Source organism: Pleurodeles waltl, chromosome 1_1 (genome assembly GCF_031143425.1).
Source record: "Pleurodeles waltl isolate 20211129_DDA chromosome 1_1, aPleWal1.hap1.20221129, whole genome shotgun sequence".
Taxonomy (NCBI): Eukaryota; Metazoa; Chordata; class Amphibia; order Caudata; family Salamandridae; genus Pleurodeles; species Pleurodeles waltl.
The window spans coordinates 219,628,907-219,655,600 of record NC_090436.1 but is presented as its reverse complement, the minus strand read 5'-3'; the positions used below and the strand labels follow the sequence as shown (position 1 = coordinate 219,655,600).

Sequence of the window (26,694 nt, the reverse complement as noted above, 5' to 3'; positions counted from 1 at the left end):
TAAAAGTAGACAGTGCAAAAATCAACAGTTCCTGGGAGAGGTAAGTAAAGGTTAGATTAGGAGGTAAGTAAAACACTTACAAGTCTCAGTCCTGGAGCATAGGCAGCCCACCGTTGGGGGTTCAAGGCAACCCCAAAGTTACTACACCAGCAGCTCAGGGCCGGTCAGGTGCAGAGGTCAAAGAGGTGCCCAAAACACATAGGCGCCTATGGAGAACAGGGGTACTCCAGTTCCAGTCTGCCAGCAGGTAAGCACCTGCGTCCTCGGGGGGCAGACCAAGAGGGTTTTGTAGAGCACTGTGGGGACACAAGTAGGCACACAAAACACACCCTCCGCGGCAGAGGGGCGGCCGGGTGTAGTGTGCAAAGCAGGTGTTGGGTTTTAGATAGGAAACAATGGAGGGACCCGGGGGTCACTCTAGCGGTGCAGGAAGGCACAGGGGGGGCTTCTCCGGACAGCCACCAGCTGGGCTAGGCAGAGGGTCACCTGGGGGTCACTCCTGCGCTGAAGTTCAGTTCCTTCAGGTCCTGGGGGCTGCGGGTGCAGTGTCGGTTCCAGGCGTCGGGTCCCTTGTTACAGGCAGTTGCGATCAGGGGGACCCTGTGGATCCTCGCAGCAGGCGTCGCTGTGGGGGCTCAGTTGGGTCGTCTCTGGTTACTCACGGGCTCGCAGTCGCCGGGGAGTCTTCCCTGAGGTGTTGGTTCTCTGAATCTCGAGCCGGGGGCGTGGTGTTCAGAGTGTGAAGTCTCACGCTTCCGACAGGAAACATGCAGTCTTTGAAAGTTGCTTCTTTATTGAAAAGAAGTAGCTGGTTTTGAACAGGGCCGGTGTTCACGGGAGTTTCTTGATCCTTTACTCCAGGGCAGTCCTCTGAGGCTTCAGAGGCCCTTGGCCCTTGTCGGATGCGTCGCTGGAGCAGGTTTTCGAAGTTGGAGACAGGCCGGTAGGGCTAGGGCCAAAGCAGTTGTCATCTTCCTCCTTCTCTGCAGGGTTGTAGGTCAGCAGTCCTTCTTCTTTCTTCAGGTTGCAGGAATCTGATTTCCTGGGATCTGGGGAGCCCCTAAATACTGAATTTAGGGGTGTGTTTAGGTCTGGGAGGGCAGTAGCCAATGGCTACTATCCTTGAGGGTGGCTACACCCTCTTTGTGCCTCCTCCCTGTGGGGAGGGGGGGCACATCCCTAATCCTATTGGGTGAATCCTCCAAACTCAAGATGGAGGATTTCTCAAGGCAGGGGTCACCTCAGCTCAAGACACCTTAGGGCTGTCCTGACTGGTGGGTGACTCCTCCTTGTTTTTCTCATTATCTCCTCTGGACTTGCGGCCTAAAGTGGGGGCAGTGGCCGGAGGGGCGGGCATCTCCACTAGCTGAGATGCCCTGGGGTGCTGTAAAAAAAGGGGTGAGCCTTCACCGCCAGGTGTTACAGTTCCTGCAGGGGGAGATGAGAAGCCCCTCCACCCAGTACAGGCTTTGTTCCTGGCCACAGAGTCACAAAGGCACTCTCCCCATGTGGCCAGCAACATGTCCGGTGTGTGGCAGGCTGGCAGAAACTGGTAGGTATTCAGGGGGCATCTCTAAGATGCCCTCTGGGTGTATGTTAAAATAAATTGCACACTGGCATCAGTGTGTATTTATGGTGCTGAGAAGTTTGATACCAAACTTACTAGTTTTCTGTGTAGCCATTATAGAACTGTGGATTTCGTGTTTGACAAACTCCCAAACCATATACTCTTATGGCTACCCTGCACTTACAATGTCTACGGTTTTGTTTAGACACTGTAGGGGCATTGTGCTCATGCACATATGCATTCACCTGTGGTATAGTGCACACTGCCTTAGGGCTGTAAGGCCTGCTGGAGGGGTGACTTACCTATGCCACAGGCAGTGTGAGGTTGGCATGGCACTCTGAGGGGAGTGCCATGTCGACTTAGTCATTTTCTCCCCACCAGCACACACAAGCTGTGAGGCAGTGTGCATGTGCTGAGTGAGGGGTCCCCAGGGTGGCATAAGACATGCTGCAGCCCCCAGGCGACCCTCTGCTTAGCCCAGGTGGTGGCTGTTCCGAGAAGCCCCCCCATACCTGCCTGCACCGCTAGAGTGACCCCTGGGTCCCTCCATTGTTTCCTATCTGAAACCCGATGCCTGCTTTGCACACTGCACCCGGCGCCCCTGTGCCGCTGAGGGTGTGTTTTGTGTGCCTACTTGTGTCCCCCCCAGTGCTCTACAAAACACCCCTGGTCTGCCCCCGAGGACGCGGGTACTTACCTGCTGGCAGACTGGAACCGGAGCACCCCTGTTCTCCAGAGGTGCCAATGTGTTTTGGACACCTCTTTGACCTCTGCCCCTGACCGCCCTCGGGGAGTGTCTGTCTTGCCAGAGCATGAATCCTAAGGCCTTAAAGGAAAGGGAAGCCAAACTCTTTTTGGCAAAAGCGAAGAAGGGTCATAGGAGCCATAAAAGATCCTCTTCCCACACTTCTTCGAAGAAGCATAAGAAACGGCGCCATTCAGCTCGGAGCCTATCAAGGTCAAGGTCTCTATCTCGCCAGCGCAATGCGACGTGAGAGGTGAGTCCGACGGTGATTCCGCAACCCCAGAGTCCTGAGGCTTCCACGGCGCCATCCGTTTTTGAGGTTGTGGCACCTCAGGACAGTTCTCAGTTTTCACCAGCTGCTCAGGAGTCAAATGGTCAGCAAGTACGGATGCGACAAGACCAGCAGTATCCCACCTTCCCGGCTCTGGGAGCGGATCTGGCAACATTCTTGAATGCCATTTTTGCGATGTTTTAACACCATGGCCCCTGCTGGTCCCACAGGTCCATTGGGATTTTCTGTGGGATCCCCGGCCCCGTACAAGGCAGCACCGTTTATGCCGTTCTGTCCGGCTGAGGGTACTGGACCGGCACCGGTGACATCGCCTCGAGGTCCTGTGAATCCCATGACATCGCCAAGTACATCTATGGCGTCGATGTCACCCCATCAGCCGGCGCCGATGGTGGAGTCACATGCATCTTCGGTACCATTATGATCCGCGCCGGCGCCGGACTCGGGTGATGGATTCCAGCGGAGTCAACCCTCCTCTCTGACGCCTCGTCAGGTGTTGAAGCCGGTGCCTTCGACGTTGGAAAACTCCATGTTGACGCCGAGGTTGGAGGTTCGTTTGAGGTCGCGTTGGAAGGCCTTTCTCCTCCTGGAAAAGGAGGAATATCAAAGGCAGTTGGAGGAAGGAGAGATTGTTGAGCCCTTGAGAGAGTATCAGGGCTTGGAGTCGGCCAGTGGCTGGATACTTCCCCGGAATGGGACTTGTCTTCACCAGGGGAGTTTACGGAGGAAGCAGCTTCGTTTCACACGGGCCACCTTGTTGGATTTGCCGTTTGATGGGGAGAAACTGTTTGGAGATAAAGCAGACACTGCCCTGGAGCACTTTAAAGACAGCCGGGCCACGGCAAAGTCTTTAGGATTGCAAGCCTCCTCTGCTACCCCTTTTAGGCCCTTTCATAGGTTCAGGGGGTTTGGACGTGGGGCAGCTTATCGAGGGAGACCCCAATCCTCATTCCAGCAGCCTATTAGCCTCCCATATCGGTCCTTTAGAGGTCGGGGGAGGATTAGAACGAGAGAAGCCACCCAGCAGCACCCTACGTCATCCTCTTCCTCTGGAGGACAACAGCAAGTGAAGCAGCCCTAGTTGTCCCCCCTTTGTCAACCATACTTCTCCTGTAGGGTGAAGATTACGTATTTTTCTCCACGAGTGGGAGTTAGTTACATCAGACTCATGGGTGCTAAACACTGTGAAAAAAGGATATGCTCTCCCTTTTCAGGAGTTTCCTCCTCCCATCCCTCCCCGTCCCTTGTTTTGTTCAGAAGACCATCTCCTGTTGTTGCAACAGGAAGTTCAGACCCTGTTATCAAAAGGTGCAGTGGAGTTGGTTCCAGAGCAGGAAAGGGGTCAGGGGTTGTTATTCAAGATATTTCCTGATCCCCAAGAAGGACGGCCGTTTGAGACGAATCCTAGACCTGAGGATTTTGAATTTCTTCCTGAAACAGGAGAAATTCAAGATGCTTACTCTAGCGCAGGTACTTCTGGTGTTAATCAAAGAGGGTTGGATGCTGTCTGTCGACTTGCAGGATGCGTACTTTCATATCCCTATACTCAAGTCGCACAAGAAGTATCTCAGGTTTGTGGTGGGGTCGCAACACTACCAGTTTGCGGTCCTCCCGTTTGGTCTTATTTCCGCACCTCGAGTCTTCACAAAGGTGATGGCAGTGGTGGCAGCAAGTCTCAGAAGGGAAGAGATATCTGTATTCCTTTACCTGGACGATTGGTTGATCAAAGCCAAGTCTCCAGAGCTTGTGTTGCATCACTGGCAGATGACAACTCAGTTGTTGTTCAGACTGGGTTTTTCGATGTACCCAAATCTCACCTGGAGCCCTCTCAACGCCTCCTGTTCGTAGGGGCAGTGCTGGACACAACATTGGCCTATTCTCCGCCTCATTGGCTCCAGGATATTCAGGCGTTGATTCCAATGTTTTAAAATGGAGCGGTTGTTCCAGTTCTCAAGGTCTTACGCCTGCTCGGTCTGTTCGCTTCTTGTATTCTGTTGGTCACTCATGCACGTTGGCACATGAGGGCTCCCCAGTGGTGCCTCCGCAGGCAGTGGTTTCAACACAAAGGGGATTTTGAGGAGTCAATAACGATCTCCAGAGACGCTGCAGTGGATCTACAATGGTGGGCTGTGGACGGCAACCTTTCGCAAGTAAGGCCATTGTCACTGCTGCCGCCGCCGGCCACAGTCATGACGGATGCTTCCATTCTAGGGTGGGGAGCTCATCTGGGGGACCTGGAGATCAAATGTCGTTGGTCTCCAGTGGAACAGACTTTTCATATCAATCTGTTGGAATTGCGAGCAATACGCTTGGCTCTCAAGGCCTTCCTCCCTTCCCTTCGCGGTCAGTCAGTTCAGGTCCTGACTGACAACACTACTGCGATGTGGTATCTAAACAAGCAGGGAGGAGTAGGGTCGTATCTTCTCTGCAGAGAAGGTCTACGTCTCTGGTCCTGGCTTCAGGATCATCGGATTTGCTTGATAGCAAATCATCTGGCCGGGGTGCTCCACCTAAGTGCGGACTCTGTCTGCTCCTTTCGGCCGGTCACGAGTGGCGTCTCCATCCGGATCTGGTCCTGCACATTTTTCGGATGTGGGGTACGCCGGTGATAGACCTGTTTGCCACTCGAGAGATCGGGGAAGTGCCCGTCATTCTGCAGCCTCCAGCATCCGGTGCAAGAAGCTTTGGGGGATGCGTTTCAGATCTCTTGGTGCAACCAGTTGCTTTACGCGTTTTCCCCCCCCATACTCTTGATTCCTCTGGTGCTGAGGAAGATTCGCCAAGATCGGGCTCCGTTTATTTTAATAGCCCCGGATTGGCCAAGAAGGGTGTGGTACACGGTCCTTCTCCAACTCTCGCTGTGCCATCCGTTCCGTCTCCCTCTCAGGGCAGACCTCCTCTCGCAGTCACAGGGGCAGGTCCTGCACCTTCATGCCTGGAGATTGAATGGAAAAAGAACAGTTGATGGACCGAATGTAGACCTGGCCTGGCAGTTCGGGCTGGACTGTTCCCATGGGGAACAGAGGGTCAAGACTGATTTGCATATGGCTGGGTCTGAGCTGGAATGGCATGGCAAGCAAAAAAACTGATGGATTAAACCCAAATCTGTGCCTGGGGGTGAATGTTTGATTTGTTCTGCATTCCATCTATCTTCTGTTGTTTTTGCATTTGTTGCCCCAAGTGGGAAGGGTATGCCCAGACGTGGGTCCCGTGCTTGCCATGCCACCAGATTCAAGCTAGCCTGGCTGATGAAGGGTGATACCCTGGAACCGGTCCCAGGATGCTTGTTTCTGGTCCAGGGAGTACCTGGCCTGGCAATTCGGGCTGGACTGTTCCCATAGGGAACAGGGTCGAGACTGATTTGCACATGGCTGGGTCTGAGCTGGAATGGCATGGTGTAAGGAAATGCCTCCTTGGCATGGTTACCCCCCTGACTTTTTGCCTTTGCTGATGCCAAGTTATGATTTGAAAGTGTGCTGAGGCCTGCTAACCAGGCCCCAGCACCAGTGTCCCCAGCACCAGTGTTCTTTCCCTAAAACTGTACCTTTGTTTTCACAATTGGCACACCCTGGCATCCAGGTAAGTCCCTTGTAACTGGTACCCCTGGTACCAAGGGCCCTGATGCCAGGGAAGGTCTCTAAGGGCTGTAGCATGTCTTATGCCACCCTGGGGACCCCTCACTCAGCACAGACACACTGCTTGCCAGCTTGTGTGTGCTGGTGGGGAGAAAATGACTAAGTCGACATGGCACTCCCCTCAGGGTGCCATGCCAACCGCACACTGCCCATGGTATAGATAAGTCACCCCTCTAGCAGGCCTTACAGCCCTAAGGCAGGGTGCACTATACCATAGGTGAGGGCATAGGTGCATGAGCATAATGCTCCTTCAGTGTCTAAGCCCAACCTTAGAGATTGTAAGTGCAGGGTAGCCATAAAGAGTATATGGTCTGGGAGTCTGTCAATTACTAACTCCACAGTTCCATAATGGCTACACTGAAATCTGGGAAGTTTGGTATCAAACTTCTCACCACAATAAATGAACACTAATGCCAGTGCGGGATTTATTATAAAATACACCCAGAGGGCATCTTAGAGATGCCCCCTGAATACCAGTCTGACTCCTAGTGCTAGGCTGACCAGTTTCTGCCACCCTGCCACCACCAGACGAGTTTCTGGCCACATGGGGTGAGTGCCTTTGTCACACTGTGCCCAAGAACAAAGCCTGTACTGGGTGGAGGTGCTTCTCACCTCCCCCTGCAGGAACTGTAACACCTGGCGGTGAGCCTCAAAGGATCATGCCTTTTGCTACAACACCCCAGGGCATCCCAGCTAGTGGAGATGCCTGCCCCTCTGGCCACTGCCCCCACTTTTGGCAGCAAGGCTGGAGGAGATAATGAGAAAAACAAGGAGGAGTCACCCACCAGTCACTACAGCCCCTAAGGTGCCCTGAGATGAGGTGACAAACAAGTTACTTCCCTTCTGTAACACTTCAGTCCTCTTCGTCCTTTTTTCATCTCCCACATTGGGTTACCTTTAGTTAAGATTTTTTGGAGAAGTTGTTATATTCTTTTTGGTCCTGATGAAGCGTTGTTGGATTTGGTTGGGCCACTAGACGCGAAACATGTTGACCCACGATTAGAGGTACTTTTACAATCTTAGTCCTCTCTTGTTTTCGTCTTTTTGTTGAGAGTAATTGAGCATTGTCACTCATCATTTTACTTTCACTGTGGTTTTTAATCTTGGTCTTCATCTCACCTATACTGATTAAATTTATGATGTGTCTTCGAGATGGATAACCAATTTTATCCTTTTTCTGTTCTCTCCGATTTGCTTTGGTACCTAGAATAGGGTACCCCATCCATCTGACTTGGATTTATAAGCCACTAAAAGAGCAATGCGGTTAAGAGCCCCCTCCGGGGAGCCCGTCAGGCATTGCAGCGCCGGCCTGGCGAGGAGCGTTCCCGATGATGAAACCAGTCATCCATTGTGATGCATGAGGGCTCTTGCTCCTGTAGAATTAGGTCTCTTGGTTTTCTTTTAGTGCATTGGAACAGTGTACCCTTTGACTTTTCATGATTGCTATAATTGGGAGACTATACACTGGACCAGTAACCTCCCGGTCCCCTCCCCCCCCCCCCCCCATTGGTTTTCTTCCTCCAGCCTGGCATTGAGGTCCGTAAACACCTCATGCCTATTCAACCGTTTTTCCTATACTTTATGGGATACGGTGGCACAGATGTGCTGCCCCAGAGGACATACGGAACACTCTCACCCAAGCTATCAAGGATGGGAGAGATGCAGCCAAGTTTACCATTCAGTGTGGTTTGGACAGGACCGACTCGCTGGGTGGGGTGATTTTCTTGACAGTGGCCCTTCGTCGCTGGCTGCGTACCACTGGCATTTCGGGGGATGTCCATGCAAATCTGATGGATATGCCTTTCAATGGCTCATGCCTTTTTGGAGAGAAGGCAGACTGCACTTGAGCAGTCAAGGAGTCTCGAGCCACGGCCAGATCGTTGGGCCTATCGGCACCATCTCACCAGAAGTCTGCTTATCACTGTTTTTGAGGCTTCAAGAGGGGCAGGGTACCACCCCAACCACAGGTGAGCCATTGTCCTCCAGCTTCACAGCATCCAGTGCTAGGACGAGGTTGTGGTACCTTCAGATCCAGACGGTCAAGCCAGAGGTCGGCCACCACCCAGCCCCCCTCTTCCGCAATTCCCAAACCCTCCTAGTATGGTTCTGCAAGACCATGTTCCTCCACTTCGAGGTAGGATTTGATTTTATCTCCCTTTCTGGCGGTCCATAACATTGGACACATTGGTCTTGCGGATCATACAGAAGGGCTATTCACTATCCTTTCATTCTTTCCCTTCTTCTATCCCTCATTTGAAAGAACTGCTGATGTAGGATCATTTAGGCCCTCATTATGATCTTGTTTGTTAAAACCGCCGAGATCCGGGCTGGCGGTCAATAGATGACCGCCAGCGCGACTAAACCCACCCGCCGGACGTATAATGTTTTCCCTGCTGGGCTGGCGGCGGGGAAAAGGGCTGTAACATTGACAGCGGCACCAAATGGAGCCACCGTCAATGTTGGTGTGCGGCGGGGCGGCCGCACCAGTCACGCAGATCACTGCCCGTAAATCGGGCAGTGACCTGCGTGATGGGGCACTGCACAGGGGCCCCTGCACTGCCCATGCCAAGTGCATGGGCAGTGCAGGGGCCGCCAGGGGGGTCCCAGAGCACCCCTTCCGCCAGCCTTTAATTGGCGGGGAACCCGCCAGGGAAAGGCTGGTGGCAGAAGGGATCATTATCCGAGGGGCAGCGCTGCTCTGACGGAAAATGATTCCCTCCACCGTCAGGCTGCCTGTCGGCGGCAGCCTAGCGGTGGAGGAGGGCCGCTATAGGCAGCCCTCACTGTGTCCATAATATAACGGTTCAGACCGCCATGCCGGTGGCGGTCTTTGCCCCCGCCGTCCGGCATGGCGGTCTGAACCGCTGGGGTTCATAATGACCCCCTTAGTCTTGCTCCACGACTAAGGGGGTCATTATGAACAGAGAGTTGCAGATATTTTGACCAAGGGAGCCAGAGAAAGGGTCCTGATGTCCGAAGTAGGTAGTGGTTGTTATTCCAGCTACATTCTGACCCCATCTAACCCTATCTTGGATTTAAGGGACGTCAGTCTCTTCCTTAAAAAGGAGAAATTCAAAATGCTCACTCTGGCTCAGGTCTTGTCTACCCTAGACCAGGGAGACTGGATGGTGTTGTTGGACTTGCAGGATGCGTATTTTCATATCCCCATCCTGCCCACCCACAGGCTTTACTTGCAGTTCAAGGTGGGCCACAAGCACTTTCAGTTTACAGTGCTCCCTTTTAGATTCACCAGTGCCCCTCGGGGGTTCACCAAGGTGGTGGCGGTGGTAGCAGCTCATCTGCGCAGGTTGGGGATTTCAGTCTTTCCCTACCTCGATGACTGGCTGTTGAAGGCTCCTTCGCTCCAAGCTGTCACCCACCTTCAGCCTACAGCGAACCTCCTGCATTTGCTGAAGTTCACTATAAACGTGCCAAATTGACACCTGACTCCCTCTCAGAAGCTCCCTTTCATCAGAGCTGTTCTAGATACAGTGCAGTTTCTAGGTTAACCTCCCGAGAAGCGAGTCCAGGATATTCAGGTTATGATACCGATGTTTCAGCCTCTATCCTGGATTTCGGTGAGACAGACTCTGAGGCCATTGGGACTCATGGCTTCCTGCATCCTGCTAATCAAACATGCCAGATGGGATATGAGGGCTCTGCAGTGGGACCTGAAGTTCCAGTGGGCGCAGCATCAGGGAAATCTTACCAACACCGTTCAGATCTCGGAGGGAACTGCAAAAGACCTGCAGTGGTGTTTAGTGAACTGTGGTTGGGTCAGAGGCAGACTCCTCTCCCTTCCCTAGCCAGATCTCACAGTAGTGACAGATTTGTCACTTCTGGGATGGAGTGGCCATCTGGGAGAGGGGGAGATCAGACACCTCTGGTCTCTGGCGGAATCTGGACTCCATATCAACTTGTTGGAGCTCTGGGCATTCCAACTGGCATTGAAAGGATATCTTCCTGTTGTGAAAGGGAAGATAGTGCGGGTGATCACGGACAACAATACTGCAATGTGGTAATGCAACAAGCAGGGCAATATGGGGTCGTGGACCCTTTGTCAAGAGGCTCTGCATCTCTGGACATGGCTAGAACCCTGGTGGTTCAACACCTGGCAGGTTCTCTGAATACCAGGGTGGGCGAACTCAGCCGTCGATGCCTAGCGGATCACAAATGGTATCTCCATCCCGAGGTGTTGCAAGGACTCTTTCAGCAGTGGGAAGAGCCTTGGTTAGATCTGTTCGCCTCCGCAGAGAACACGCAATATCAGCAGTATTGGTTGTTGGAGTTTCCAAGGCAGCACTCGCTCAGCGCCGCTTTTCATCGCAAGTGGAGTTCAGGCCTCCTGCATGCTTTTACACCCATACTACTCCTGCCCAGAGTTCTCAAGATGATCAAGCAAGACCGGGCCAAGTCATCCTAGTAGCTTTGGATTTGGCACGGAGAGTCCGGTATCCCAAAATGAGCATCAGTTTTCCGATCAGACTGTTCCTTCGGGAGGAACGTCTGTCACAGCAGCATGGGAGGGTTCTCCACCCGAACCTGTCAATTCTGCACCTTCTTGCGTGGAGATTGAGCGACGGCAGTTGGAGGCTTTTGACCTTTCTCCCGAAGTCTGTAAAGTTATTTTGGTAGCCAGGCGTCCCTCCACTAAAACGGTATATGCCTGCCATTGGAAGCGCTTTGTATATCATTGTACAGAAAGGTCTGTTGATTCTCTTTCTGATATTCTTCTCATTCTTTCCCTTGCCCAGCAGGGTTCTGCCTTGGGGACTCTCAAGGGATATCTTTCTTCCTTATCAGCATGTCTTTGGCTGCCTGATCAGCCTTCTCTGGTGAAAACCCCCATTGTACATAGATTCCTCAAAGGGCTTGTACATATATTTCCCCATACGCCCTCTGTCCTCACATTTCTGATGTGTGCTCCCTTCGAGCCTTTGCACAACTGTCCCCTCCGGCTGCTCATCATCAAGATAGACTTCTTAGTGGCAATACCATCTGCCAGGAGGGTGGGTGAGATGCAAGCTCTTGTCATCAAAGCCACTGTATCTCACTATCTATCCAGACAAGGTGGTTCTCAGAATTCGTGCCTCTTTCCTCTCCAAGGTGGTGACCCAATTTCATCTCGGTCAGAACATCACCCTCCCCACCTTCTTTGCTCTGAAACATCCCTCTAAGGAAGAGGAGAGACTCTATCGACTGGACCCAAAAAGAGCGTTGTCGTTATACCTTGACTGCACAAAAGAGTTTCGGTTGGATGACCAACTCTTTTTGGGGTGCTTTGGAGCAAAGAAGGGTTGAGCAGTGCAGAAGCAAACTATTTTGCGCTGGGTCGTTCTCTGCATCAAGATCAGCTTCGCAATGGCCAAAAAGTAGCCTCTTGATGGCTTGCGAGCTCATTCTGCCAGGGCAAAGCTGCTACTACTGTGCTAGCTCGGGGCATACCAGTCCTGGAGAGCTGTCATTCGGCATATGGGCATCTTTTCACATGTTTGCAAAACATTACGGCCTGGACAGTCAGGTACGAAGAGACGGGCACTTTGCCCGTTCAGTTCTACAGGACTTCTTAGTGTAAGGAGAAAAATCCGCAGCCCACCGCCAGGAGGTTATGGCTTGGGTATCTACCCAAAGGTAAGGAATCTGCAGCTAAAAATCTCTATCAGGTGAACATGTTACTTAACTTTAGTAACGCATAATCTGGTAGAGACTCTATCTCGCTGCATATTCCTTACACTCACCCATGCCTCCCCTCTCTGCGGATATGTTTAGTAGGGTTAGGGTTTATCCTTTTCAGGGCCCTAGTTTTGCACAGACTAAATGTTGGTTCTATCCATGACTGCGCTTCTGGCGTGGAGGTTTTGTGGATAAAACCAGTGACGTACGTGTGCCGAGGTAGGGCCTTTATAGGCAACCGGGACATCCCAGACTGCTTCAACGACGCTGACGAAGCCATGCGGAGTCGGACGACGCACGCAGATCTGAAAGACACCACTCAACGGCACGCGCAGGGTGCTGGTCAGCAAAAAGATTCCGGATTCAAACCGAACACCAGGGAATACAAATGTGAGGAATCTGTAGCTAGACAAAGTCTCTACCAGGTATTGTGTTACCGAAGGTAAGTAACTTGTTCTTTTTGTCATCCAAGTGGAAGAACCTGGAAAGGTGATGTGCATTTTTATGGTCTGTTTCAGATCTGACTTCCACTGTAAAGTTCATATGCTGTAGGGAATTGGACCAGCTCAATAACTTGGTGACCTCTCCTCTCATCTGCATCAACCATATGAGAGGTCTGTGGTCAGTCTAAACGCTGAAGTGAGTCTCATACTGGGAGACTCTGTTACATCCAGGGTGGGAGAGCCAGTGCTTCAATCCCTGGGCTGACCCTCTAACTTACATGCCGTAGGTATCGCATACTAAGTACTTTACAGGTAAGTTAGCCTGGGCTAGTTGGGTTTTAGCCACTGCAACATACGCGTTTTAGTGTCAGGCCACTGGCGGTCTAGTTGGTAGGCCTCAGTGCACTCTGGAGTTAAAAAAACTAGTAGCACCAGTCCAGAAACTTGGGGATGACTATACAAAAAGAGCCATTTCCTTACACAGCACCTTCCAAAAACCTATTGGATGATAGACAAAAAAGCTCTCAGAGTACAAATAGTTCAAATGTATAACTGCATGGCTAACTTTTCTTTTGATCTAATCAATAAAAAGACAACCTCCAGGCACTTGAATTACAGGTGTAATGGTTAATGGAAAGAGCACATGTTATGGACCTTAAAGGATGGTAGGCAAAGTAGGCCCTGCTGGAATTCAAACCAGTTCCTGCAGATTTTGGTACGGGACTTCAGGCAATTGAGGCATCCTACCAGCCTTTAAACTAAGTGCACTCTACATCACACAGCGTTATTCGCAACAGAATCATTTTAAACCTAAGGTGCATGTTGTGCACTTACTGTGCATGGAGGGAAGCAGTCCAAAGGAGAATGGAGACAGGCAGTTGAAACAGTACTACAACAGTTAAATTGTATTTAATGATTAACATAAATCAGTATTTTAATTAAGTTAAGTACCTCTCACATTTTACATTTCTCCTAGTCACAGTTGTAGGAAGTTGGCTCTGTATATATTATTTCAAAATAAGAAATAGTGTGCACAGAGTCCAAGGGTTGCCCTTAGAGGTAGGATAGTGGCAAAAAGAGATAATTCTAATGCTCTATTTTGTGGTAGTGTGGTCGAGCAGTAGGCTTATCAGAGGGTAGTGTTAAGCGTTTGTTGAACGCACACAGGCAATACATGAGGAACACACACTCAAAGACTTACTCCAGGCCAACAGGTTTTTATATTGAAAAATATATTTTCTTAGTTTATTTTAAGAACCACAGGTTCAAGATTTACAAGTAATACTTTAAATGTAAGGTACTTCACTTAGATACTTTAGGAACTTTAAATAAAAGCAATATCACATACAGTCTTTGTAAAAATGGCAATAAGCTATTTTCAAAGTGGACACTGCAAAAATCAACAATTCCTGGGGGAGGTATGTAAAGGTTAGGTTTGAAGGTAAGTGAAACACTTACAAGTCTCAAAGTTGGGGCATAGGTAGCCCACCGTTGGGGGGTTCAAGGCAACCCCAAAGTTACCACACCAGCAGCTCAGGGCTGCTCAGGTGCAGAGGTCAAAGGGGTGCCCAATACACATAGGTTTCAATGGAGAACAGGGGTGCCCCGGTTCCAGTCTGCCAGCAGTTAAGTACCTGCGCCCTCGGGGGCAGACCAGGGGGGTTTTGTAGGGCACCAGGGGGGACACAAGAAGGCACAGAAAATACACCCTCAGCAGCACAGGGGCGGCCGGGTGCAGTGTGCAAACAGGCATTGGGTTTTAGATAGGAAGTAATGGAGGGACCTGGGGGTCACTTCAACGATGCAGGCAGGGACAAGGGGGGCTCCTCGGGGTAGCCACCACCTGGGCTAGGCAGAGGGTCGCCTGGGGGTCCCTCCTGCACTGGAGTTCGGTTCCTTCAGGTCCTGGGGGCTGCGGGTGCAGTGTTGGTTCCAGGTGTCGGGTCCCTTGTTACAGGCAGTCGCGGTCAGTGGGAGCCTCTGGATTCTCTCTGCAGGCGTCGCTGTGGGAGCTCAGGGGGGTCGTCTCTGGTTACTCACGGGCTCGCAGTCACCAGGGAGTCCTCCCTGAGGTGTTGGTTTTTCTACAGGTTTAGTCGGGGGTGTCTGGTGCAGAGTGGGAAGTCTCACGCTTACGGCGGGAAACGTGAAGTCTTTAAAGTTGCTTCTTTGTTGCAAAGAAGTTGCAGGTTTTTGAACAGAGCTGCTGTTCACAGGAGTTTCTTGGTCCTTGGGTGCAGGGCAGTCCTCTGAGGCTTCAGAGGTCGCTGGTCCCTGTTGGATGCGTCGCTGTTGCAGTTTTCTTCGAAGTTGGGAGACAGGCCGGTAGGGCTGGGGCCAAAGCAGTTGTTGTCTCCATCTTCTCTGCAGGGCTTCAGGTCAGCAGTCCTTCTTCTTGTTAAGGTTGCAGGAATCTAATTTCCTGGGTTCTTGGGTGCCCCTAAATACTAAATTTATGGGTGTGTTTAGGTCTGGGAGGGCAGTAGTCAATGGCTATTGTTCTTGAGGGTGGCTACACCCTCTTTGTGCCTCCTCCCTGTGGGGAGGGGGGCACATCCCTAATCCTATTGGGGGAATCCTCCAAAATCAAGATGGAGGATTTTTAAAGGCAGTGGTCACCCCAGCTCAGGACACCTTAGGGGCTGTCTTGCCTGGTGGGTGACACCTCCTTGTTTTTCTCATTATCTCCCCCTGAACTTGCCGCCAAAAGTGGGGGCTGTGTCCAGGGGGCGGGCATCTCCACTAGCTGGAGTGCCCTGGGGCATTGTAACATGAAGCTTGAGCCTTTGAGGCTCACTGCTAGGTGTTACAGTTCCTGCAGGGGGGAGGTGTTAAGCATCTCCACCCAGTGCAGGGTTTGTTTCTGGCCTCAGAGCACAAAGGCTCTCACCGCAAGGGGGTCAGAAACTAGTCTGTCAGCAACAGGCTGGCACAGACCAGTCAGACCTGCACTGAAGGATTGGGTAAAATACAGGGGGCATCTCTGAGATGCCCTCTGTGTGCATTTTGTAATAAATCTAACACTGGCATCAGTGTGGGTTTATTATTCCGAGACGTTTGATACTAAACTTCCCAATATTCAGTGTAGCCATTATGGAGCTGTGGAGTTCGTTTTTGACAAACTCCCAGACCATATTCCTAATATGGCCACACTGTTCTTACAATGTCTAAGAATAGACGTAGACACTGTAGGGGCATATTGCTCATGCAGCTATGCCCTCACCTGTGGTATAGTGCACCCTATCTTAGGGCTATAAGGCCTTTTAGAGGGGTTACTTGCCTATGCCACAGGCAGCATTTTGTGTGCATGGCATCCTGAGGGGGATGCCATGTCGACTTTGCCTTTTTCTCCCCACCAATACACACAGTCTGCAATGGCAGTGTGCATGTGTTAGGTGAGGGGTCCCTTAGGGTGGCACAATATATGCTGCAGCCCTTAGGGACCTTCCCTGGTTACAGGGCCCTTGGTACCACTGGTACCTTTTACAAGGGACTTATCTGTGTTCCAGGGGTATGCCAATTGTGGGAACAATGGTACATTTTAGGTAAAAGAACACTGGTGCTGGGGCCTGGTTAGCAGGGTCCCAGCACACTTCTCAGTCAAGTCAGCATCAGTATCTGGCAAAAAGTTGGGGGTAACTGCAACAGGGAGCCATTTCCTTACAAAAACATTCTAGGAAAAAATGTCTGTCTGCGCAAAAACTGCACAATAATCTCATCATTGAAGAACAAAAGACCATTGCAGATGGCAGTAACGCCATCGTCAAAGACCATGATGTCGAACAGCTTTTCAAAGTCAATCCTGACCATTCAAGGGATATCAACACATCTGCATCAATGCTGGTACCACAGACACCGACATTTCCAGCGACCTTCAGCTTTGACACCGTTGAATGCGACATCAATGGCAACTTTTCCTGCAGCTACCTTTTTTACCAATAAAGGTGACAACAAGTTTACCTACTCAGATATTTGACTCAGGACTAGAAGAACATGTCCGCAACCTCGCCTCAGAGATGCCTATAGTCCTACGTAACAGGATGTACTCTACGTTCTGGACTTTGAGGACTTAATGGATGAGGAGAACTTTGCCATGAGTATGAGTATCTCCAGGACTTTACACCAGACAATCCACACTTCTATGTACCGCCTCTTTACATGAGAGAGCCAGACATTTTCAGTTGCCTGTAGCTTTTTTATCTCCACTTCAACCAATGATAGGCACTTTTTAAAGAATTTTGCCTCAGCACCCGCAGTACAACTTATACCTATTTTACCTGTGGTGTCTGCTTTAACTACCATTCCACTTCCACCTCTGTCAACAAACCATTCGTCCCACTCCTAAGAACATGAGAGAGGAAGTCTCATCTGACTTTGTGTATTCAGATGAGGATGAGAGAAAAATGTTAGCTTGCACTAAGAGATGAATGAGGTAATGGTGAATGGGAAGACTATACCATACACAGAAAGGACGATAACTCACTCAATTAGCCAGGTGCGCCCCCAGTTGATATAGCCCACTTTCGTGCTCTGATTGAGAGAGCTGGTAAAAAGTTCAATTTACAGATGACTTTGGTAGAACAACAATGCTTTGGTTATGATTTCAAAGAACAGCCATGCAAGACGATAAAATCTGAACCCATTCTGGATCTGGTTAGAAGGAATGAAGCAAGTGAAGATGCCAGCTGCAGTCCCAGCAGTAATACTACAACTGGAGAAGAAGTATAGGGCCCCAGCCTGCCTTACATGCCACCTGAAGCCGGAATCTGTGATAGCATCAGCAGCTCTACGTAGATTCGATCTAAAAACCTTATTATTCCAGACAGACAGCAGGCTAATAAATAATTTGGGGTGCAGAATTAGTCCAATTGCAGCAACATTCACCAAGGCTGCCAGTTTTCATAGCAACATCAGGACGTTATGGTAGTGAAATGTGGCATCACATCCTGCCACTGCTCGATTGCATCCCAGAGGATAAATGAGTGTGCTAAGGCAATTCTCGGAGTAGGGGAAGCAACATCTGTAGCTATCTTTGATGGAGCAGTGGAAGTTTCGAACACATATTTCGGCCAGCATGGGGGGAAGCTGTTTTGAGAAGTCAAGGTTGGCTCAGGTCCACAGCCTTCCATCCAGTGGTACAATCAGAAATGCTTGACATGCCTTTTGATGGCATCAGCATTTTTGGGAAGCATGTGAATGAGGTTGTCTAAAATTTAAAGACTGACACAAATACAGAAAAATAACTATGACTATTGCAGTACCGATGAACTATCTCAGCCACTTTTTTCAATGGCTCATGCAGATCTCAAGCTTACAGGGTAGGTTTCAATCAATGTGCAGGTCAAGGGCGATGGTAGTACCCCCAATGACCAACCAGTTCTAACTTAGGATATTATCCCAATCGCAGCCAAAGACAGGTATATGGAAGATGGTCTAGATGGAGGAGGAGCTTCTCCTTATCACGCTCCCAACAAAATCTAGAAGAGAGCTTGACTCTCCAGAGGTGCCTCCCTTCTATCTCCATTTCAGAAATTGATCTGAGACTTTCCCTTTTTGCCCCACGTGAGAGTCTATATAGACCACTGGGTGTGACAAATGGGACACACAGGACATATGTTACGATTTGTACAGGGACCACCTCTCTGGCCACTCATAAAGGAACATCATCTCCACTTGAGGGTGCTGCAACGGGAAATTTTCCTACTCCTCCTGAAGGAAGTGATAGAGAAGGTTCCCAAATCCCAGTAAATTAAGGATTTTGCTCCATATTCTTCTTGATAAAAACTAGAATGGGGAAATGAAAACCGAGTCTGGAGATTGGACAACTAAAAAGGTTTCTGAAAAAGCAGCCTTTTGGAAAAGATTGGCTTATGTGCTGTAGGACTTGCTCCTGCTGATGTGTGTGGAGAGCCAGTCTTCATGATTGAGGCACCAAGATTGTGTACCACCTGAGGGCAGGTCCTGAGGATGTTTGGGTCTCAATAAGGCATGAACACTGGAGGGAGTTCGCTGCCTGGCAAGAAATTTTGTTGTAGGACTTTTCCTGGTTGCTAGTTTCCACACCAGCGTAGTGTCCCTAAGATTTATAAAATTATTTATTGATGTATAACATGTGTTCCTGCTTGATAAGTGTAACTTCTCTTTAACTTTTTTTTCAGTGGTAATATAGGTCTGCATACGTAGTATTTTTGTGGGTTATTGTATATATTCATGATAATATGTGGCTATGAACTAAAAGCAGTGCATTGCATTTCTCAATGTATAAAAGATGCAGTAAGTACAATTTGGAAGGGGGCGTGGCCGGCAAGATTCCCGACCGGCAGCACTAGAGGAGTGCTCCCGGCCCGGACTCAAAATCCTCCGCAATCCTGCCACCCTGATCCCCACGGACCAAGCATACGAGTCCTGGAGCCCCATGAAGCAGAGGGGAGAGCGAGGAGTGCACCGATGGCCGGAGCGGAGCGCCGTGAGGGGAGGGCACGAGGTGAGCACCTGACCCCATGATGGCGGTTGCGGCTTGAGCAGGCCTTTACGGTCTGTTGCGGAGACGACAGTGGGGACTTGGAACCCCCCCTGGAGCGGAGGGGGGTGGTGAGAACGGCGGCAACCAGAGTTCGGCGCCCCGATCACACCGCGGGGAGAGCGCATTTGGTGAGCGCCTGACTCCAAAATGGCGATCGCGGGCACGTTTTTGAGCAGCAATTAAATGCAGCTGCTTGCGGAGAAAGTGAGGCGCAGTTCAGGGGGAGTGACCCAGTTGGGGGGGCCTTCAAAAATTGGACGCAGTGGTGTTCAGGTACTGTGCCACACCTGGTACCCCCCCCCACCCCCACATGTACCTGGAGGCCCATCATAGTGACCTGAATTTTGCAGGGTGTCATTCCTTGAGCAGCTGAGGACGACAATTGGGCAGCCGGTGGCGGACAGAGCTGCGCAGAACGTGCGGCAGTGGCGGGGGTCTTTTGCTGGACTTGGCCTGGGGGGTCCCACCCACTCCTTCTGAGGCAGAGTGCTTATTGGGCAGCCCTATAACGGCCGGCTCCTGGACTGCAGGACAGGCTGGTGGTGAGACAGACCCGTTAAGTGGAAGACAACACCTGTGCTGCTCCTGCCGGTGTCAGTGGTCACCCCGCGGTGAACTGGTGCGGGTGAGACTGTTGGGAACCAGACGGTGGTGTGTGTCAAGGACACGAGATTCGACCACTGCACTACGCCTGGTGGTGTGGGTGGGGTATGACATTGTGAGTAACTGTTTGTAGTGGAAGCCCCATCTGGTGCGCACAATGGGAAATGACAGGGTGAACAAGGGAACGCAGCAAACAAGGATGGATCAATACACAGCGCAGAATGCAGGAGCGAGTCTGCAAAGGGACCCTCCTGCCACCTCGGAGAAGGGAACGGAGCCCACCGGGGCGCAGATCCTGGCTGCCATTGAGTTATCTAGCCAGGCAACGCAGACTCAGATTGCGGCCATAGCGGTAGATGTCAACCTGCTGAGAGCTGATCTGAGAGTAGTGGCAGAACGATTGGTGGCCACTGAGCAAAAGGTGACTTGCATGCAGTCTGATGTGGACATACTGAAGGCTTCGGTGGTCACCCTTGAGGCTCAAATACGCAAACTGGAGGTGCATGTTGAGGATGCGGAGGGTAGGGTGAGGCGCTGTAACCTCCGTGTAATGGGCTTCCCTGAGGGAGTAGAGGGGGCAAATATTTGAGGCCTTCCTGGAGGACTGGATCCGAAAATCATTGCCTGCTGCCCCTCTGCCGGCTGTGTTTGTGGTCGAGGGTGAGCACCGTGCTCTGGTGCTGCCGCCGGGGGCCCCTCCGCGTACAATCATAGCCAAGGTCCTTAAATACAGAGACCGCAACGCAATTTTGCGGGAAGTACGCAAATATGGAGATCCAACATTTGAGAACCACACTATCCTTACATGTTGTATTCAGCAAAGCTGAAGGTTCTACTTGCAGGCCGTGCCCACTTCTTTCAGTCTCCTGAAGCAGTGTGGGATTGGTTGGAACGGAGCGATTGGACAGGACCGCCGGAATCCCCGCAGGGGGAGAGTAGTAGGAGACCCTGAGGGCCGGATGAAGTGCGTACTGCAGCGTGCAGGAGTACCAGTCGCCATCGTGCCGGCCATGGAAGCCGAGTTATTGTGCGCTCGGATGGTACTCTGAGCCTTGAGCAGAAGAAACCGGAGCGGGAGGAGACTAGACTATTGGTACAAACTGTCACGTCAGAGGCTTCCTCGCGCTCCGGCTCCCCCTGTGCCGTGAGTGGTCTGTCTCTGGAGGGGGAGGCCAAGGTCACCTGAATGATATACTGAACCTTTCGTTGAGATTGGAACAAAGTACTTGGGTTTGGGGTCGACGCTTGGGGTTCTCCCTCTGTTGGCTCTCCTCTGGCTCTATGGCCTCTGTTTTCCCTCCTGTCAATTGCTACCTTTTAGGTGCTGGGTAGGCAGGGTCCGGGTTGGTGTTTGAATGGGGGCCGCAGCAGAGTGGTGAGCCTGTAATTCCCCCCCTCAGTTCTCAGTTGTTAGTTTATTTGTTGGGGGAAGTGTGTTTGCGGGCTAGAGGTGGCAGAGTGCAGTGTAGTCCAGCCCCAACACTGGCTATTGAGTGGGAGCGGTGATTGTTCCCCACTTCTGGGTACTGGAAGTGATAGCGGGGTACACACACGTTTGGGCAGACACTAGTTGTGGGTGGTGTCTACCCGGGGTGGGATGGGGGAGTGTTATGTGAGTTCTAGTTGGTGTTGGTATTCAGTTTTTGATGAGGTGAGCACTGTGAGCATTTTCCTACTGAGAAGGTATCGGATCATCGGGTTGCGCGTGCGCTGTGGCCGGGGGTGGGGTTGGGGGGCTGCATGTGTGGGTCGGTCAGACCCTGTGGGGGTCCAGGTGGTGTGGAACAAAATATTGCTGGTACCCTGACACGTATAGTTACATGGAATATTAGAGGCTTGAACTCCTTTGTGAAGGGCTACAGAGTACACACATATCTTAAGCGGCTTGGCGTGCACATTGCGCTCTTGCAGGAGACGCATCTGATAGAAAATGAAGCGCAAAAGGTGCAGAAAAAATGGAGGGAGCGGTTTTATTCGCCAACCTGCTCCTCCTATGCTTGGGGGTTCTCTGTATGGCTTGCCCCCGGGCTCCATTCACATTAAGAAGCTTAAAAGCGGATGTTCAAGGCAGATATATATTCTTGCATGGCATATTAGATAGCCGGGAGCTATGTCTGTTGAATGTTTATGGCCCTAAGACTGATGAGGCGGGGTTCTATCACCAGCTCCAACAGGAATTATTATATTACACAGGGATGCCTATTGTGAGGGCTGGTGACTTTAATTGTGTCCTAGATGGGGCCCTAGATAGGGACCCGCCAAAGCTGAACACTAGGTCGCAAATGACTGGCAAGTTGCGGATGATTAGGAGGAATTTACATTTTGTGGATGTGTGGAGGGAAATGTACCCTACTTCCAGAATATTTTCGTGTTACACACCCACCCACGGGGCATATAGCAGCCTGGATCGATTCCTCCTTGCCAATGACGGATTGCTAGACGTTCGCTGTGTTGCCTATCAGGTCCGGTTCTTATCAGACCATGCCCCTCTCCTTCTGGAATGTGAAACACACGTACCCAAGCGGGCGATCCCCCTGTGGCGTCTGCGGCCAGACCTACTGAGTGATCCTGAATATAAACAAGACCTCCAGGGGGCGCTGAATGGTTATTTTAGTTCTAATTGGGGTACGGCCACGGCCCGGGGCGTCGAATGGGAGGCATTGAAAGTAGTTATCAGAGGGGAAAGCCTTAGTAAAACGTATGGTATTAGGAAGTACTTGGACCAGGAACTCACACGGCAGGAGGATGTACTGACAGCCCTACAGCGCCAAATAGATAATGGTGACGCATCGGAATCGGCGTGCCTTGAGGTGAGTGGCAGAATTGTAGAACTCTGGGATAGACTGGATAGTTATGTCCGCCGGAATTATAGGCAGCGGCTGTACCGGGAGTGGGACAGTTCGGGCGTATGTTGGCTTGGCTCCTTCGGAGGGAACGCCCTGGTCCTATTATTCAGCTGCTCCGTGGTCCTTCCGGTGAAATGATTTTGGGACAGCTGCGGGTGAATTCGCACTTGCGGGAACACCTGCGGGCTCTATATCCCTCACCATGTGGTGTAGATGTGACCCGGATGGGGGAGTACTTGGATGGTCTGCGGCTGCCTCGCCTTACAGAGACCTATTCGGAGGAGCTGGAGGGAGCGGTGTCCTTGGACGATCTGGTGGAGGCGTTGGGAGGAATGGCAGCCGGAAAAGCTCCTGGTCCTGATGGACTACCTGTTGAATTTTACTGCACTTACTCCGCTGCGATTCTGCAGCGACTGTTGGAGATGTTTCATGAGGCACGGGGTGCAGGACTTCTCCCAGAGAATATGCGGGAAGCACTGATAGTCATGCTGCTGAAACCTGGGAAGGCGGTGGACGACCCAGGCTCCTATGGCCCGTTATCTATTTTGAATGTGGATGTTAAGTTGTTGGCCAAGGTTTTGGCCTCTCATTTGAGTCAAGTGGTGACCCTTTTGGTACAGAGTGATCAATGTGGATTTATACCAGGGAGGGGGACTCATATGAACATACAGCGCCTAGCACATATATTGCATGAGACCCGCGGCTCCATGTTTCCCGCAGCTCTGGTGGCTCTAGATATGGAGAAAGCATTTGACACGTTATCCTGGGAATACCTATGGGGGGGGATGCGTCAGATGGGTATTGGCCCAGTCTTTCTATCCTGGGTGCGTCTTTTATATACAGCGCCCCGGGCAAGAGTGCGTACGGGAGCGATAGTGTTCAAATCCTTTACTATTGAATGTGGCACACAGCAGGGATGTCCCCTATTGTCACTGCTGTTTGTGTTTTCTATGGAGCCTCTGGCCATACGACTATGACCTGTGTTGGATGGGTGGGGCATCTGTGTGGGGTCTAGAACGCATATAATATCATTGTATGCTGATGATGCTCTGGTGTATGTCACTGATCCGGAGCGAGCAGTCCCCCTCTTGTTGGGTATGATGGATATTTTTGGACAGATGTCAGGCCTCCAAATCAATCGGCACAAAACTGTATTATTCCCAATGGCAGGACTGTCGACAGCGGCGACATCTGAGCTACCCAGTTTGGGGCTGACTTGGGAGACAGAGTACTTTACATATTTAGGCGTTCGAGTGACGCACTCCCTGCAGCTGCAATTCACGTTAAACATGGGGAGAGTATTAGAGGGCCTCCGCTCTTCTGTTCAATTCTGGACCTCCCTTCCATTATCGGTTAAGGGTAGAGTCGCACTTAGCAAAATTATTGTTCTCCCCAGATGCCTGTATGTCATGCAGAACTCACTCCGTGAGCTCCCTCTCTCATTTTTCCGGCAGCTGAGTAGATTATTATTTTCCCTAGTCTGGGCGGATAGGCAGTGCAGAGTCCGCTTGGAGTTACTGAAATTGGACCTGGCTAGTGGGGGTCTGGGACTGCCCGATCTCTGCTTATATTATCTGGCCAGGTTACTACAGTATGTGGTCCGGTGGTGTGAGGACACACCTAACTGGGAAAAAAACTTGTTGACTGTCTCGGTCTGTGTGGAGCAACTCTCGCATATATTGATGGGGGGCTCTAAGGTTCTGCGGGGTACCCCTTATCTAATAGAGCAGGTGTTGAGAGCCTGGGAGAGTGCGGTTGTGCGCGTTCTCCGCAGGGCTCCATACGCGCGTCTGCTACCGTTGTGGTGGATCCGGCCCTTTTTCAAAGCTGCTGAGGTGATGGATTTTGAGAAGTGGTGCGCATGGAGTTGTAATCATGCGGGTGACCTGTACCAAAACGGCACGTTCATTACAAGGGAAGAAGCGGAATCCCTGTTTGGAGTGGGCAGGGGGCAGTTCCTACAGTATGCAAATATTTCACAGACGGCCAGAGAGATTTGGATGACTTTTCCCGGAGGAACCGGCTGAATCTCACCTCCTGGTGACTCTTCTGGATCCGGGAGGTGAACGCAGTCTCCTGTCCCGAATGTATAAAGCTCTTAAGGGAGCTAGGCTTACTGGGATGCAGAGAATTAGGGGCTGCTGGGAAGCTGATCTGGGTGTGGCACTCACGGACGGGGAATGGAAAAAGGGCCTGCTCGTTGGTACAGGATGCGACTAGCAATGCTCAGTTTAAATTGACACACTTCTATTATTTGCATAGAGCATAACTGACACCCCAACGCCTGCATAGAATATCCCCCTCAAGAACTGACAGCTGTGGCTGTTGCGGGATGGCGTTGGCTTCATTTATTCATGTGGCATGGGTCGGTAGCTCTGTCCAGCCCTTTTAGCGTCAAGTTGTGGTGGTGCTTGGGGAGGTCACGGCTGTGCGAGTGCAGGTAGCAATGAAACACTGTTAACTGGGCCTGCTCCCTGTCCCTAAGAAAGGTCGTAAGATGGCGTACAGATTTGCGCAATTGGGGCTCATCATGGCAAAAAGGCGTATTGCGATGGGCTAGCCCGCACCCCCGCTACATGCTGAATTGCTGAGTGACTTGGCCGAATGGGCCACCGCTGAGGAGTGTCGCCTGCGTAGAGTGCGAGTGGATGAACATGCTCCCCGAGACATAGAGCATTGGCACAACATGATTACTGAGTTATCTGGTGTGCGGGAGAATGAGGGGGAGGACCCCTTGACAGATGATTCCTACTGCTGAGCTCTGGATATAGTTTGTCTATTCACAGAATAAGATTAGCAGCTATAGAGGCATGGCCACGAGTTTTTGAGATATCAGGGTGGGTGCATCGCTAGGGTTGGCTGTTGATGTGGGGGTCGTCATGAGTGGAACTCCTTCTCCTCCTGGTCATTGATTTATATATGGACTGGTTTGCAGTAGCCCACCCTCCCCGGGTGTTTCTTCCCCCTCTCTCCCTGGCTGCGTGTGCATGGTACCTTCGATGCCACATGGGCGTTGTTGCTCATTTTATCTGTTCTGTCAGTGCTCACCATAATCACAGTGTTCTGCTTTGTTTGATAGTTGTGGGACTGAAATGCACTGCACAAACTGTATAGTGGTTGGCGCCACTAACCGATATGCTCACTACGTTGATGATGATGGACTTGACCTTGTCTGATACTATAAATGTTTATTTCCTTATGCTCACTAGGTCAATGCACAATACGTGAACCTGGGTAGGGACCTCGAATGGGTACAGTTGTTGGATGGTCGACTGACAGTATATTTCCTCCAGTGTAATAGGCTATGATGTAGTGCATGGTTAAATCAGTACCTTTCTTTGCATAAATAAACAAGTTTAAAAAAAAGTACAATTTAGAAAATCAGTAATCCTGTTCTCTTATTTTTAGGGATGTTTGATTCTCTCCTTTTGGAGCAAAACAATGAACACAGATCGGTTCCTGCACCAGCAGAATTGCATTATATGGCAGCAACAAAGAGAAAAGCTGCTGAAATTCAAGATGCAAGCACAAATACAGATCCTGGTAGTGGACTAAAATCAAATCATGGTTTGAGAAATTGTTACTCGTTTGTTGTATTTTATCCATCTAGTTCAACTCTCCCAGCTGTTTCACAATGTAAATGCTTTGTGGATACTATGTGTAGGAAAGTGCCACTGTTGGCATGTTACCCCATCTCCCCACACACACACACTCCTTTTGCCTAGTGTTGATGCCAACTTTGATTGAAAGTGTGCTGGGATCCTGCTAACCAGGCCCCAGCACTAGTGTTCTTTCCCAAAATCTGCACCTTTGTTCCACAACTGGTACACAGTTAAGTCCCTTGTAAAAGGTATCCCTGGTACCAAGGGCCCTGTGGCCAGGGAAGGTCTCTTAGTGCTGCAGCATGTATTATGCCACCCTAGGGGACCCTTCACCCAGCATATGTGTACTGCCTTGCAGCTTGTGTATGCTGGTGGGGAGAAAAAGACAAAGTCGACAGGCCTCTCAGGGTGCCATGCCCACAAACCACTGCCTGTGGCATAGGTAAGTCACCCCTCTAGCAGGGCTTATAGCCCGAAGGCTGGGTGCACTATGCCACAGGTGAGGATAGAGCTGCATGAGCAAAATGCCCCTACTGTGTCTAAGCCAATTCTTAGACATTGTGAGTCCAGTGTAGCCATATTGAGTATATGGTCTGGGAGGTTGTCATTACGAACTCCACAGCTCCATAATGGCTTCACTGAATACTGGGAAGTTTGGTATCAAACTTCTTAGCACAATAAACCCATACTGATGCCAGTGTTAGATTTATTGAAAAATACACACAGAGGGCATCTTAGAGGTGCCCCCTGTATCTTAGCCAAACTGCT

At 50.8% G+C, this 26,694-nt stretch overlaps 1 protein-coding gene across 6 annotated transcripts in view; it reads left to right on the top strand.

Moving 5' to 3' along the window:
* CPLANE1 (ciliogenesis and planar polarity effector complex subunit 1) overlaps positions 1 to 26,694 on the top strand; it is a 1,992,329-nt gene that overhangs the window by 1,359,025 nt on the left and 606,610 nt on the right. For 5 of the 6 annotated variants that reach the window (XM_069221234.1, XM_069221236.1, XM_069221237.1 and 2 more), the window contains one exon: positions 25,733 to 25,891. In XM_069221234.1, coding sequence (XP_069077335.1) covers positions 25,733 to 25,891 — 159 coding nt within the window. The remainder of the gene's footprint in view (positions 1 to 25,732; positions 25,892 to 26,694) is intronic. The other variant, XM_069221235.1, reaches the window with a different exon arrangement.